The sequence below is a fragment of the Penicillium hispanicum genome, assembly GCF_028827665.1.
Source record: "Penicillium hispanicum strain IBT 35686 chromosome Unknown utg000001l_segment0_segment0, whole genome shotgun sequence".
Taxonomy (NCBI): domain Eukaryota; kingdom Fungi; phylum Ascomycota; class Eurotiomycetes; order Eurotiales; family Aspergillaceae; genus Penicillium; species Penicillium hispanicum.
The window spans coordinates 812346-827086 of NW_026623193.1; the positions used below are offsets into that span (position 1 = coordinate 812346).

Consider the following 14741-nt stretch of genomic DNA (forward strand, 5'->3'; position numbering starts at 1 on the left):
GGGCTGCAATGTACTCTGCATGTACTCCATATTCAGTTGCCGCTGACAGCTGCGAGTGCTAGGCCGATATCGGGATAGTGGGCAATTATCAAGACGCCTACTATATAATTCTGATGGTGCTATGAAATATCCTCCAATGACGATAATTCTCCTAGGTGGCAACGAGGACACTTGGTTTACTCTTGGCAGGGATGTGACAACGCTGATTGGTCAACACGACACACAATGAGAGGAAGAAACCAGGTTATCGCCTCTATCGGCACGTGACGCCCAGCGGACTTGGCCGATCGCATCTCCAGAAAAAGTGCGGCATCTCCCACTTTGGAATCGTCCCCCCCCCTCCTCAGCATGCTATGATCAGATTCTTCCGATCCGCAATGGCCTCCCTCACCGCAACTGTGTCTGCGCCGGCACAGGTGCCGCGCGTCCCCATCCCCGCCAACGGTGTCGATTACCGTGGGAAAATCGTCCTGGCCCCGATGGTCCGGTCGGGCGAACTGCCCTCGCGCCTGCTTGCCCTCAAGTATGGCGCCGACCTCGTCTGGGGCCCGGAAACCATCGACCGCTCCATGATCGGCACGATCCGTCGCGTGAACCCTCGCAACGGCACCATCGAATTCTTCCGCTACTCCTCGAACGGCGGTCGGCCCGGCCCGGCAACGAAGGAATCAGTCCTCTACCGCATCGACCCGGTGCGTGAAAAGGGAAGACTCGTCTTCCAGCTGGGCACGGCAACTCCCGAGCTAGCAGTACAAGCTGCTCGCATCGTCGCCAATGATGTCTCCGGTATCGATGTCAACTCGGGCTGCCCCAAGCCCTTCAGCACCAGTGGCGGAATGGGCGCTGCGTTGCTGCGCACCCCGGACAAACTTGTGTCGATTCTAGAGGCCTTGGTCCGCGAGGTCGGTGAACCCTTTAATATCGGCATCTCCGTCAAGATTCGCATCCTCGAAACTCCGGAACTCACCGAAGCTCTCGTCTCGCGGCTGGTGCGCACTGGTATCACCGGATTGACCGTCCACTGCCGCACCACTCCCATGCGGCCTCGCGAGCGGGCTATCCGCCACCAGCTACGCATGATTTCCGATTTGTGCCACAAAGCGGGCGTGGCTTGTGTGATGAACGGTGACGTTTCCTCGCGCGACGATGGACTCGCCCTAATGTCTGAGTATGGCGTTGACGGCGCTATGATTGCCACAGCGGCTGAGGCCAACTCGTCGTGCTTCCGCACTGAAGCAGACGGCGGTCTTGCTCCGTGGCGGGATGTTGTCTACGAATATGTCAAATTCAGTATCGAGAGCGAGAATCGCCTGGGTAACACGAAGTACCTACTCAACATGATGATACCGGGCAAGAACAAGGAGTTCAAAGACGCCAAGCTTGCCAAGACCTACACTGATATCTGTCGCCGCTTGAAATTTGATGACCTCATTCCCTCCGCCATTCGCGTCGATGAGGTTCTCAATGTAACCTCAAAGTGGGAGCTTGGCGAGGAACACACTCGTTCCAAGGCTGTTCAGAATGCCATGGAGAACAACGAGACCGCTCGCGCAGCTGGCGGGGATAGCACCAGATCTAAGCCTGTCTCTCAGCCTACCCAAAATGGCCGTCCTATTCGCACCTCTTCTATCCCAGAGCCCTCGAAGTCAGCCTCGACCGAAGCGGAGCAGTCCGCTGTCGATGTTTCGATTCCTGCCGAGGTCATCCAGAAGTCCGAGGTGATGGCATGATCATTCGGTATTGTCATCGCTCGTCCTGACGTCCGCATTCTCTACTCTTTGTGTTTTCTGCATAGCCTGGTATTTGGATTCGGTGCTTTAGTGTCTGCATTTAGAGGTGTTGTGCTTCCCCTCTATGTCCATAGATTCCCCAAAACCATACATAAATAATATCCATGTGTTTACGACAAGACAGATACCTCATATAGACATGTTGATGTGAGTAGACCACCCTTGATTTATATCAGAACCTGTGCCAGATGCAGGTTTAGCTTCCTAGCACCCTTCTTAGAGTGGTAACACAATCAGGGATCAAATTCCAACATCGTTCGATCTGACTGATCAAGACGCAGGTGTCTTGATCAACCATGATGTAGATAGTTGCGTACATAGTTGCAGTGCGATGATCACTCAGCCCTCGCCATGTGACCGACCGCGACTAGCGCTCTCCGCAATCAACTCCCAGCAACAAGCTTCCAAGACCCCCTTCGAACCCACAGACTTGGGCTAGAGTATTCTCCAATCGGATTTGAAGCTCCATATAGCACATATTCTCAACATCATGTCCGCCCGCCGTCCCCACGGGCAGAGCTACGCCGACGTCGCGGCCAAGCCTGCGCCGGAGGAAAGCGACTCGGACGTGTCCCCGGCGGTCCCAAAGTACGTGAGCCACCGTCAGGATCAATTGGTAGCTAGTCACTAACACGAGCATCGTAACAGGGATGTGATCTTCAAGCTTCTTGCCTTCACCGCTGCCATGGTGATCCTGCCCATCGGCATGTATTTCCTGACCGTGAACTCGGTTTTCAGCGGTGAGTTTCAAGCTCGTGTCGCATTCAGTACCTGGGAATGTCAATGAAGCTAATCATGCCCATAGGCAACGCGACATGGGCTGGGATCACCGCGGCGCTGACGGCCAACCTGGTCTTGTTCGGTTACATTTACGTGGCGTGGAAGGAAGACCAGAGCGACCGGCTAGAGGCCGAAAAGTCCAAGTCGAAGAAAGCGCAGTGATATGCTCCCGGATGGATGCGGATGTAATCTATTTACGCTCTGAATATTTGGCGTTGCAGGCATAATTGCTCGGGGTCTCAAATGCTTTTTGTTTGACTGCATTCATCCATTGATTGTTCGGGTGCTCTGGGGGCACTCAAAAGCAAAAATACAAGAGTTCTTGATTGCTATTTGCATATCATACCGTCGGATCAAAACAGGATTCCATGCGCCAGGTCTATATCCAGGACGTTGGGCTCCACGCAGAAGTCCTAGACCCAGGCCCCTTCCATGTCCGACAGGTGTTATAGATACCATGTCCATGTTGAAGGAATCGTGCTCCGATACACAATAGAAACAGAAAAAGCCGAATACTCGAGTCCACGACACGGAACGCCGATATGCTTTGCTGCCACTAGTAAGCGAGCCCACGCCGCGCACAAATCCTCCCTCGCTCACGCCGGTCTCCGCTTCACAAACTCCTCCAGGTCGGCCTTGGTCGCAACGCCCAGAACGAACTTGCGTGACACATCCGTCACAACTGCAAACTGCTGCTTTTCGCGCTGCTCGCCATTGGCGCCGGTTTCGCTTTCGAAGAACTGCTCCAGCTCCTCCAAGGGCGTTTCCATTGTGATGACTTGGTAGATGCCGCGCTTGCGGTTGAAGCGCTGCATTGCCGAGGCAACAGTGTCGGTTTCCTTGACTGTGCCATTCTGGAGAAGCTCCTTGAGTCGCGGGATGCTGAGGTAGCCGAGGAGGGATCGCTTAGTGGCGGAGATGACGGTGAGGTGGGTGTAGTCGCGTTCGTAGGCGGCCATGAGGGCAGCGGAGACGGGGTCATGAGGCGAGACGGACAGAGCTAGAGGGGGGTCGAGATCCTCGACAGTCGCCTGTAGGAAACATTTAATGAGCTTCATCCTTTGTGTGTCGAGTGCACGGGCGAAGAGGACTAACCCCGCGGTACTTGTCCGCCCAAGCTCCTTGCGGAGCTGCAGCGGAGCGTGCTGACGATTGATTCTCCCGAGTATAGGCCTCGCTGCCGGTCAGATACGACGCCATGATCGTTGTTGCTGGTGGATACTAGAGGTGAAAGGGTTGGAGGGAGGGGCTCGGCAGGTTAGAGGAGAGGCGGGGCCGTTGAAGCAACGCTAGAGGCCAAGACCGGGGCAATTGAGGCAGAATCGAGGCCAAAGAATTGTTGACCAGTGTCTCTTGCCTGCGGAAACAAACAAGGTGGCTGGAGTGTATGCACGAAGTGCCCAACAGCGAATTTGATCGGATTCGGCGCCGTTTCTCTTTTTTGCACGCCAAGACCCGCGACTGAGACGTCATCTGCTGCGGAGTAACTTAACTAGTTAACTAGTTAGCACCGCCGCCTAAAACCGCCGCCTTAACTCCGTTCTTTCCGTCGACAACCGTATTTGAACTGAAGAACTGCTCTGCCAAAGGACCACCTTGAACGACAGTACACACGAGACAGTGTGTCCACATACATCAGCCAGTTCGTTGTCGATACTCGCCTGCCAGTGGAGCCGCCACGCTCGATCTAGCACGATCGCTGCATTCGAGTGTCAGGAGTGCTCCACTCTGGATATCCACACTAATAGATCGCAGGCAATAGCTCGCCATGTTCCCCTCCGACTCCATTCTCAATGCGCTTGCTGCTCAGCATCCGCTCAGTGGCCTGAGCCAGCAGTCACCGCCGTCCTCTGAGATGCCTCTCAGCCGGACTCCGCAACGACGGGAACCGTTTCCGGCATGGAGTGCCATCGACGAGGCGAAGAAGACCGCGAATTCCGTCACCAAAGAGGCCGCCCGCGAATTCGATGTCGCGAGTAACAAGGCCCAGGAGAAGGCCGGCAAGATTGAGCCATGGACTGCGAAGTATTACGCCGCATGCACTTTCGGCGGTATGCTGGCTTGTGTTCGTCACACTACAGCCTAGTGCCATCTGACGATCAACCACTGACTTCTTCGTCTCCAGGGTCTGACCCACACCGCAGTGACCCCCTTGGATCTGATCAAGTGCCGCCGCCAAGTTGATCCCCTGCTCTACAAGAGCAATCTGCAAGCTTACAGCAAGATCCGTGCTGCCGAGGGCCTGCGTGGCGTCTTTACCGGCTGGAGTCCTACGTTCTTCGGCTACAGTGTTAGTCAACGCTGCCCCATCTTCCACGAGTATATACCAGCCACTGACGTATCATATCAAGGCCCAAGGTGCATTCAAGTATGGAGGATATGAGTACTTCAAGAAGTTCTACAGCGACTTGGTCGGCCAGGAACGTGCCACCAAATGGAAGACTTCTCTCTACTTGGTGGCCAGTGCCTCAGCCGAGTTGATTGCAGATGTGGCTTTGTGCCCGTTTGAGTCCGTCAAGGTGCGCATGCAGACGACCATCCCACCGGACATGCGGGGTACCTTCAGTGGTATCTCCTCGGTCGTCTCTAAGGAGGGAGTATCCGGGTAGGTAACCGATCAGCGATGCTCGTTGGATCAAAATCTGGATCTTGAAGGACAGTTGATTGATTTTGACTCCCCAGGCTGTACAAGGGCCTGTACCCACTCTGGGGCCGCCAGATCCCCTACACCATGATGAAGTTTGCTTCGTTCGAGACAATCGTGGAGATGATCTACCACAACCTGCCGGGACAGAAGTCCGACTACAACAAGGGTGCTCAGACCGCGGTTGCTTTCACTGGTGGTTACCTGGCCGGTATTCTTTGCGCGGTGGTCTCGCACCCGGCTGATGTGATGGTGAGCAAGCTCAATGCTAACCGTCAGGCGGGCGAGGCCTTCGGTGCTGCTATGAGCCGCATCTATGGTGATATCGGATTCCGTGGACTGTGGAACGGCTTGCCCGTTCGTATTGTTATGATCGGTACTCTGGTCAGTGGCTTCTTTTACCCCGCGACTTTTTTGAACCTGAAACCCAGACTAACAGATCTATGCAGACTGGTCTCCAGTGGATGATGTATGGGACTGCAATCCCCTTTCTGCATCTCGGTCGACGTAGTTGTGCTAACTCGAACGATTCTGTAGCTACGATTCCTTCAAGATCTTCATGGGTCTACCGACCACCGGTGGTGGAAACGAGGAAAAGAAAAAGACCCAGTAGGAGCAATAAGGCTCGCATCCTTCATTTCCTCTTCCTTCCTAGTGTAAGTTCCGGTCGGGGTGAGATTCTGCAATTGCGCTTCCAGATGGGTGAAGATTTCCCGGTCTCTCGTTCCAATTTTACAATGACAGTTGTTTTCACCAATGACTTATCGCCATCTCTTCTGCACCGTCTCCTTTTCCATAGTCAAATAGCTTCTTCAACCCTCGCCAAGCGCGCTATCAGCCAAAGGTTAGTCACGGCATCGACCAATCGCCGTCCCTTATCTTATCAACCCACGACGTCACCAATCACAGCAACTCAGCGCGACGATGCTTTACTGCGACTGTATGAAAAATAATGTAGTCCCGGTAATGTTGCTTATAGACATCGCCAATCCCGGTCCATTCGCAATTCCCAGCCTCAGGCACTAGATGAACTCGCGCAGCGAGGTTTAAAGCAGGTGACTTCGCCCCGATTCTTGCCGGGCCTGCAAAGACATACATAGTCTGACCGTATGTGTGCTTGCTTTTTCTTTGCAGTTCTCAGGTTTCTGCTCAGCCTCCGCCACCGATCCATTCCATTCATCACTCCTCCCCACGCTGCATCTGGTATGTTCCCTCGCGAGATTTGACTCCGGTACCTGCATGTATTTGTTATCGCAGTCCCACCGGCACTAGGAGAAGCTCTCTAGTACATTTCCGTGTTGGCTCTCGATCCAACACGATAAGACTCCACCGCCGCCCCTCGCATGGGGTCGCACTGCAGCGCAACTGACTCTGCTTCTCTCCTTAGCTTTTACATCTTGGTCCATTCGGAATTTAAATCGCAGTCGCAATCGCAATCGCAAGCGCTATCACCATGCCTGACGAGGCGCCGATGGTTTCGCATGGCCGTGGAGGTACGGCTCTCGTCCCCTTGCGCGTATTTTCATCACCACTGAGCTAACGATATTCACAAACTGGAATTAGGCCAGGGAAATATTGGCCATGATGCTACCGAGTATGCGCCCATCGATGCCAGCGCTCGCCGACAAGGGGTGAGCCATCGCTAATCTAACCACCAGATACATCGACGGCGAGATCGTCCGCGAGGGCGTGTACGGTGACCAGGGCGACGGCGCCTACTCTGCCGGTGTAAGTTCCCGCCCTCCTTCCTTGCTCTGTCTATGTGGAAGCCCCAATAAGCTTCCTCTATACACCCGTGATTATTTGGCTCTGAGACAAAAACTAACCGCTATGCCACACTCTAGCGCGGCGGCGCTGGCAACATCGGATCCCCGCATATCCGCGCCACCTCCAAAGTCCCCCACGACACGGAGATGATCCCGGAGCTGGCGGTGCGCAACTCCACCGACGAGACCTACCACACCGGGGTGAGTATTCGACCCATCCCACCGCGTTCTGTGCTCGCGCAGCGATGGTTCGTGGTTTCCACGCTACGATCGCCGTCTGCATCTGCATCTGCATCTGCATCTACATGCTAGATTTACCATCGACGATCCATGTACACAGCTAATACCTCAATGTGCTCTAGCGCGGCGGCCAAGGTAACGTGCACCTCGACGAAGCAGCCCGCAAGGAGAAGGAGAAGCACAAGACGGTGCACGAGGGACTGGCGGATAAGCTGAAGAACAAGTTACTGGGCCGGAAGTGATCCGGACCCGGGGACGATCCGCCGTGAAGGATGTTGCTGTGCGCGAGTCTCGTACACAACTCGCGGATAAGGGTATTTACTTGCTTGGTTTCTGCGCTGTGATTCCCATTTCTTTATGTTGACTTTGCTGGTACCGCTTTTCGTTGAAGAATTTGGATTCTCGAGGCTCGGAAAGGGTGCAGTCCTCTCTTTCTCTTGAGGTAGATTGGTGGTCTAGTGTGCTGCAATTGACGCTCTTGTGGAGATCTGCTCTTCATTAGATATTTCTGTATCATTTCAGATTGTCCGACCCTGTAGCAAAGACCTCGGTATATACATCCATATCTAGTAAATCTCGAAGTGGAAATTCGGAAACCCCACACCGTTCAAGCATAAAATGTAGAGTACCATTGTGCAAATCATATCACAGCAGCTGACCGCGCAGCCAGAGATAAAAAAAAAGAGCTATCCATGTGCAAGAAGGCAAAAGAAACCCCGGAAGAGAACAGAAACCCAGACCCAAATCCCAAATCCCATATCCCATGTATCATGACGGCATTAAAGCATAGTCTGAAGCGAAAACAAGAATGAAGACTATGACAGGAAATATGGCAAGTCCAAAGATCCCACCCACTATCTTAAAGAATCTGTGCAAGAAGACAAACAAACAACCACGCAACGCCTGGCGAGTGATGATGGCAACACCTTCCGCGGGGAAAAAAAAAGACCAAACGAGAATAGGAGAGCGAGGCCCCCGTAGCCAGAGATGGAAATTGATGGCGTGAGCAAGTCAGGCAGCGTCTAGCCCTTGCTGAAGCGCTTCTTGAACCAGCTCTTGCGCTTTTCGTTGCCGGCTTCCTTGTTGACGGCCGGAGCCGCGAATTTCGGCTTGGTCGGGGCCGGCTGCGTGGGGAGGCCCTTGTTGGCGTAGGCCTGTTGTTGCTGTTGCTGCAGGGCCTGCTGCTGCAACTGGTCCATGGAGCTGTTCAGGGAGCTCGGGTCGGTCGATTGGCCGTAGGGGTCGGTGTAGCCAGAGCCCGAACCGGACATGGCGGTGACATTATCGTAGGAGCGTTGGTAGGTTCCCTGCGTCGGAGAGCCGTACTGCGAGTTCGTGTTGTAGGTCATCTGATTCTGGTCGGTGGACATGCGGGGATAGTGGCGCGGTCGTCGCGGGCCGTTCGGGGAGTAGGGGAAGTTGTTGTCGGGCGCTTGGCTTTGGTATCCGTCGATGAAACTATCCGGGCGGGATTGGTTGCCTCGGCCACCATAGTTGTCGCCATAGCGGTTCCCAGAGCCGTTGCCTGGATGCGATTTTAGGACACGATCGGACGGATGATGGGGGTTTGGAGGGAAATCTCCTACCGTAATAGCTGGTCCGCCTGCTGAAGTCGCCCATTTGCGATGCGGCATCTTCTGTTAGATGGATCAGTGGGGGATTCCGCGAACGGGGGTGGGAGCCACAACGAACCTGTCCGGGCATACGAGACGGGGCGCGTGCTGCTGTATGTGCCATAGATAGCCGCCTCGAATGATCGGATGGTATCCAAGGGCCGCTCAAAACGTGGGCGAGTAGGGTTTGACCAGTCGGGATCGGCTGTATCAGGCAACGGTCAGTCTTGTACGGGGTACGACTGGACGAGCGGGCCAAAACCAGGCCGGCGCAGGAATGAGAGAGAACCAACGTACTGATAACATTCCCATACTGATCCTTGTGCTGCATTTCGCGCAGAGAGCCCAGGTTGGACTTCTCCAGCGCCACGGCCACTGCGAACGAGGTTAACGGGACTGCTTGGAATGTCGGGAAATGCGAGTGTCCCACGTCCCACGTGGGTCCGGAGTGGACGTACTGGGTTGCAACTCGTTCATGGCGATGAGCGGGTCCGCTTTGGTGTGTAGATTGCGCCGGGCTTTCTCTTCAGAGCTCTCGGAGATGTGGGATTTGTGGCCAGAGGCGCTGGACTGACGAGAATGGTCGGACTTGACACTGAAACCACGATTTCGCCGGGGCGACGAGGCTGGTTGGGGGGCCGCCATATTTATGGGCCGTTCGTTTTTAGCGCCCGAGATCAAGGCAGTTGGGGGGTCTGAAACGGCTGGGATCTGCTTGAGCTAGGCGTGAGTGGAGCAGCAGGAGCAGCACGATGGTGGGAACTGCCAAGCTGAATGGCAGACACCCGTAGTGCTACTAGACTGGCGTCGTCTAGTTCAAATCGGTGCGGTGTGAGTGCTTCAGCGTTTGGACTTGATTGCGGCCGAGGGAAGAGGCTGGGAGGCAGACGGTGAAGATCGATCGCAGGCGAAGTGGGCACCGGGCGATCACTTTAAATAGAAAGGATCAGGAAAGGAAAAAAAGAGAAAAGGTGGACGATGTGTGGTTGACGACAGGCGCCACGCAATGACCGGGGCACCCAAGTTCTACGCTGGTTGTCTCTTCACACTCTCAAGGACCCCAAGGGCCGCGCAATCCCATCGTTCTAGTCCCCGATTCCCCTTCTCCATTCTCCATCTCCCAATCTTCGCACTCTTTTTTTTTTCTCTCCGCCTCGCACTCGTCGTTTCCCACTCGTTCCCAACAATGGCCCAGGAACTCGGCCGTCCCGTGGTACACAAGAGCCGGAGACTCGCCTGATTGCGATTGGTGGTGACCCTCCGCTTAGCGTTCCTCAAGTCCCAGTTCCAACGCGCTGCCAGGGACCGCTGGCCACCAGCAGAAGAAGCCTTTGCCGAGGGAGTCCAGATGCAAATTTCAGACAATCTACATAGACATCTTCTCTCGGGGGCGCACCCGCACCGTGATCTCGCACCATGATCCCACCACTCCCATGGGCTGACGGTGGCAATGCATACTCACTACCCGCGCAGATCGCCCTTACAACTCTCTCAGTCTAAGCCCAATTCTGCCCAAAGTCTCACATTTCACGGCGTGGCGACCTTTCTAGAATGCGGTGCCCGCGTGATGCATGATATCCGGGGTCTTCCAATTGGCCCGGCCTGCGGTGACTCGCGGATAAAGCTTTCTGCCTAGCGGGTGCCTCTGCTCGGATTCCGGATCAATCCTTTTTCTGACCCGGGTATGTGTCTAATGTGCCTGGTTTGTAGACGTTGCTAAGCATTGGGTGGACATCCATGTGGATCTCGGGAGCCGCATATCAATCTTGTTGATCGCAGTGGCCGTCGCGATATCTAACGCGCACGGAGCTGATATCTATCCCACCTGTGGAGTGATCTGCAGTATATCCGAGGGCGATGAACACAGCCATATTCATAGCTCTGCTCGTACAGGTGCCTGAGAGGGTCCTCTTGTGGAACCCAGCAGAATTTGTCATAGGCACAATGTCGTGGCTTGACATCCATATCCTCTATTGACTACGCAGAGTTGCTATGTCGCCAATGGGTTAGACAGCAGCTACGCCGGCTACGCGAGGTGATATCAATCAATTAGGTCAAGATCAGCTACGACGGACGTTGCTTTATTAGGCCCACTCCAGGCATCTGACAATCAGGTCGTCAAGTAGCCTTCAGTGGGGCTACTGGGGCTGCCCCATCGCCATGACAAGCGAGAATCACAATAAGAATGCGCTTCTCATGCAGGAAGCAATGTCAGAAATGCAGTGCATCAACATGCCCTCAAAATACCTCTATTGGACGGTTGGTCGCTCTGGATTTTGCTAGTACATTCAACTACTGTGTACGCGATGATAATTATGCACCCTACTAGTGTCGGATGTAGGAACAAAAATTCCAGTTCACTGATGCCCGTATCTGTTACATATAAAGTCCCTTGAGTATGTTGCCTACTTTGTTTAAGCAAATCTATACACTCCGGATCAAACCCTATCCACAGGTCATCCATTTCTAGCCATGCTGTAACATTGCGCCCAGAGTGAAGATTACGGGCTGATAAGATCCTCATTCTGCGCAACTTGTCCAAGTAAATCCTTAAATACTTTGAACATGCCCGGAGTGTTAGGGCCTACACTCTGATACCTGACAGCTACACAGGAAGGTTGAATAGATCAGCCACACTACAAGGCTACAGAAGACCAACAACCATCGTTACCCAGACGGGTCCGATATCGAGTTATAGAACGGGCAAGAGGCTTCGGATGAGTCGCAATGGGAGGATATATTTCTTTTCGTTGCAGGTAACAACACATGCCATGGGGGAGTAGCCAGAGCAGGACAATGCAATTCTTCTATAACCAAGACGGTGCACGTGGCGGAGAAAAAGAAAGCGTCGGACTCGAATTGACCGGTCTGTTGAATATGGTATGGAATTGGGTGTGTATGAGCGTCAGATACACGGTGGGAGAAAGGCGAGGCGACGCACGACCAGACAACATCATGCGTCGCCCCAGTGTGCCAGGTCGAAAAACAAGGAGGAATCATAGAGACGGATCAACAGAATCGCTCTTCCCAGTCTCGGGACCGACACAGCAGTGAACGTGTAAAAAAGTGTTGGATTTTTTTTGATTCGTAGGGCTTGGGAATATGGCCCTGCCTTCTCCCACGAATAGAAACGTTATCAAACCGCCAACTCCATCACCTCAAATCAACATCGGCTTCGTTTCCGTCGACTTTTCCTTGCCTGACCGACCGTCTGTGAGAAACGGAATCGCCCACTAGATACAGAGATGCCGTTTAGATGTTGGAGGGGTAGAGCATGACGCGGACGGTGGCACCGAAGGACTTGGGGGGGAGGTTGGAGCGGAACTTGGCGCGCACAACACCGGAGTTGCCTGAATATCAAAAATCAGTATAGTCCCCAAATAATTCCCAAAACCGTGATCACATACCGTGAGGCCGGGTGACCTTGCCCCAGATCACCCGGATGTTGGAGCCGCGGACCTCACGCTTGGCCCGGTAAACGAAAGCGACCTTCTTGCCGAGGTAGAAGTTGGCAGCCTTGGTGTCGTCAACACCCTCAATCTTGACCAAGCTATATCGAATATCAGATTCCATTCTTCCATTTGTGCGCTTTATGTGATCGGGTGTAGGTACCTGGTGTTGGGGTTGACGCTGTGCTTCGAACGCTGGTAGCTCAGGTGGCGACCCCTAGAAAGAAACCCGTATTAATCCTCTGTTCAGGCTGTCCGTACGGTGCAAATGTGATCGTGGCATTCCGGTTCCTCCTTCGACGGCGCGGTTTCCCCCCAGATCGAACCACTTCGCATCACATCAAGAACGGGGTGTTTGGATGTTCAACGCGACGGCGGCTGGGAAAACTTACTTAACGTAGACTAGAAGAGAGACCAGAGTTAGCATATTGCATTCTATTTCATCGGCGATCCAGGCTGTCCGATGCGCCCAAGTCCATCTTGCAGCGTCTCCAAACCCAACCTCCGCCAGATAACGGGATCAACTCCAGGGTGCACTCACGGCGGTGACCTTGTTCCGAAGGCATTGTGACGGCTTTTCTCTGAGCAGCGGGCAAGGAAGACAAGTCGAAGGAATGACCCGCAAGAGATCAGAAGTCGTTGCCGGTTGTCGTGGTTGTCGTCGCTTCGATAGAGTCGAGCGCACAATCAATTTGCGAGGTGTGGTGGCCGCCTTTCGCCCTAACCCCAAACGGGACCTTAGCGACAGGGTAAGCGAGGTCCCGTGATTGACCACGCTAATCCCGATCTGAGGGGTGATCAGGAAGAACAGCTGCTCCGAGACTCCGGGCCTGATAGATGACTCAGCAAACATGTCACCTGTTTCTCAGTCATGTGATCCATAGATGCCCACTCTCACCGCCCACTTGCATTCTGCCACTGGTTCCTCCCGGGCTACAGTCCTCCGGGTCCGGTTTGTCCAGTTCTGGAGCGAGATCGCTGACAAAAGACGAATAACTTCACGATGACGACACCCTTGTCGGTCTTTGAGTTTACTCAGTTCTGATTGCCTCGGCCTTGACATGTCCTGATCATGTCATCAGTTCCAGCCGGGTTCCTCTGCGCAGTATGCAGGTATCTTCCGTCTGCATACTTCCTATATGTAGCGTCGAGCAGAACAAGATGGATCGCACGCCGGCATGGTACAGACCGGGTACACTGATTAGGAAACCCAGACAGACATCTTCCCCGTTTCCCGCCCCACCACTTGGCTCTGTCTCTTGCAAGACTTGCTTTCCATGGAGACTTGCGTTCCCATCGTGCGTGTTGCTTGGATACCACGGCGGGGGCCGCTGTAAGCACCGCGACGAGTCCATGTAACTAGGCCTGTATGTAGAGTAGTATTACGGGCCCAGCAGGCTCGATCCATATTACTTCGATCTCTCTCACAGGTATCCTCCATTAGCTAATAGTACCGGGGCCAGACCTCACGGTTAAAAAGCGCCGAATCCGGTCGCAACTGCTGACTCGGATCAACGCCGGACTTAAAGAATTGCCACGGAGAAATAGGATCCGTCTGGTATGAGGGATGACAAATGCGCCGATCGTCCCCCACGATTTCGGTCACCGGGAGAGCATCTTATCGTGTCAATTTCCATACCGGTATTGCAATACCCATGATAACTGCTTCGGAGCTCATCATGCCGAGTGCAGGAAACAATGAAGCAGTAAACTCGGTGGAGCTGTGGCTCCCTCCCACTCTACACCATCCTGTATTGTCGGTTCCGGAGAAAGCAGAGAGAGAGAGAGCGAGGTCTGCAATGTCTGCTGCACTTTGAATCGCCGACCACATCCTGCGAGAGTATGTACTTCAATCGTCCTGCAAGTGGTACTGAGTAATTACTGTACATATATGTTGTCAGGTTACTCCACAAAGTCCTTCAGGCGGTTCGGCTTCTGAGGAAATACATCGGTACTGTAGCACCGGTAAAGCCCCGAGGTACATATCGTTTGCCATACCTCGAGGCACGAACATGATTGTTATCAGAGGACTAATCTTTCTTTACTCCAGAAGGATCACAGCTTCGATTAGACCGCTCGGAAGAGGGCGCTGACGTTGCAGATCTCATCAACTGTCCATCAGCTGGCGCGGGGGTCCATAGTCAGCAGCAAGAGTGTTTACCTAGGTAGGCGAGATCGAAGGTGGAAATAGGAGAGAGATGGAGGAGCAGCGGGGCTTGCTACGAGATCGAGGGAAGCTCGGTCTAATGATATACGATATCTACGAGATCCTGCAGTGTAGACAGGACGTCGAGGCCGCTCCGCGCTGCGAGAGCGCAGGTTGTCCGTACTCAGTAATGGCAATACACCCTGAAGTCATCGTGTAAAACGGAAAATACCCAGCGAAATGCGCCCCACCAACGAAGCTGTGAGAGCGAGAGAGAGCGCGAGGCCCGTTAAAAAGTACCTGCTCCGCCGGA

At 53.9% G+C, this 14741-nt stretch overlaps 7 protein-coding genes across 7 annotated transcripts; 4 read left to right on the forward strand and 3 right to left on the reverse strand.

The window, feature by feature from the left end:
• Positions 1-377: 377 nt before the first annotated feature.
• On the forward strand, positions 378-1730 carry N7459_000320 (tRNA-dihydrouridine(20) synthase (NAD(+)); the record flags this gene model as incomplete). The annotated part of the gene is made up of 1 exon (XM_056939505.1): positions 378-1730. The coding sequence occupies one exon, from the start codon at positions 378-380 to the stop codon at positions 1728-1730; it is 1353 nt and encodes a 450-aa protein (XP_056803785.1).
• A 550-nt stretch (positions 1731-2280) lies between these two features.
• Positions 2281-2732, forward strand: N7459_000321 (vacuolar ATPase assembly integral membrane protein VMA21; the record flags this gene model as incomplete). The annotated part of the gene is made up of 3 exons (XM_056939506.1): positions 2281-2378; positions 2439-2530; positions 2596-2732. 3 exons carry the CDS (start codon positions 2281-2283, stop codon positions 2730-2732), a joined length of 327 nt encoding a protein of 108 aa, XP_056803786.1.
• Positions 2733-3166: 434 nt separating this feature from the next.
• N7459_000322 (putative cystathionine beta-synthase (beta-thionase)) lies at positions 3167-3770 on the reverse strand (the record flags this gene model as incomplete). The annotated part of the gene is made up of 2 exons (XM_056939507.1): positions 3167-3601; positions 3666-3770. 2 exons carry the CDS (start codon positions 3768-3770, stop codon positions 3167-3169), a joined length of 540 nt encoding a protein of 179 aa, XP_056803787.1.
• Positions 3771-4338: 568 nt separating this feature from the next.
• Positions 4339-5827, forward strand: N7459_000323 (putative mitochondrial phosphate carrier protein; the record flags this gene model as incomplete). The annotated part of the gene is made up of 6 exons (XM_056939508.1): positions 4339-4635; positions 4696-4860; positions 4922-5175; positions 5253-5598; positions 5664-5683; positions 5752-5827. The coding sequence occupies 6 exons, from the start codon at positions 4339-4341 to the stop codon at positions 5825-5827; spliced, it is 1158 nt and encodes a 385-aa protein (XP_056803788.1).
• An 840-nt stretch (positions 5828-6667) lies between these two features.
• Positions 6668-7462, forward strand: N7459_000324 (DUF3602 domain-containing protein; the record flags this gene model as incomplete). Its single annotated transcript, XM_056939509.1, has 5 exons — positions 6668-6707; positions 6778-6808; positions 6873-6942; positions 7059-7181; positions 7343-7462. 5 exons carry the CDS (start codon positions 6668-6670, stop codon positions 7460-7462), a joined length of 384 nt encoding a protein of 127 aa, XP_056803789.1.
• A 780-nt stretch (positions 7463-8242) lies between these two features.
• On the reverse strand, positions 8243-9478 carry N7459_000325 (DUF2406 domain-containing protein; the record flags this gene model as incomplete). The annotated part of the gene is made up of 5 exons (XM_056939510.1): positions 8243-8745; positions 8807-8857; positions 8913-9038; positions 9131-9208; positions 9292-9478. The coding sequence occupies 5 exons, from the start codon at positions 9476-9478 to the stop codon at positions 8243-8245; spliced, it is 945 nt and encodes a 314-aa protein (XP_056803790.1).
• A 2607-nt stretch (positions 9479-12085) lies between these two features.
• Positions 12086-12848, reverse strand: N7459_000326 (60S ribosomal protein eL33; the record flags this gene model as incomplete). Its single annotated transcript, XM_056939511.1, has 5 exons — positions 12086-12183; positions 12241-12383; positions 12446-12499; positions 12675-12684; positions 12824-12848. The coding sequence occupies 5 exons, from the start codon at positions 12846-12848 to the stop codon at positions 12086-12088; spliced, it is 330 nt and encodes a 109-aa protein (XP_056803791.1).
• Between the last annotated feature and the right edge of the window lie 1893 nt (positions 12849-14741).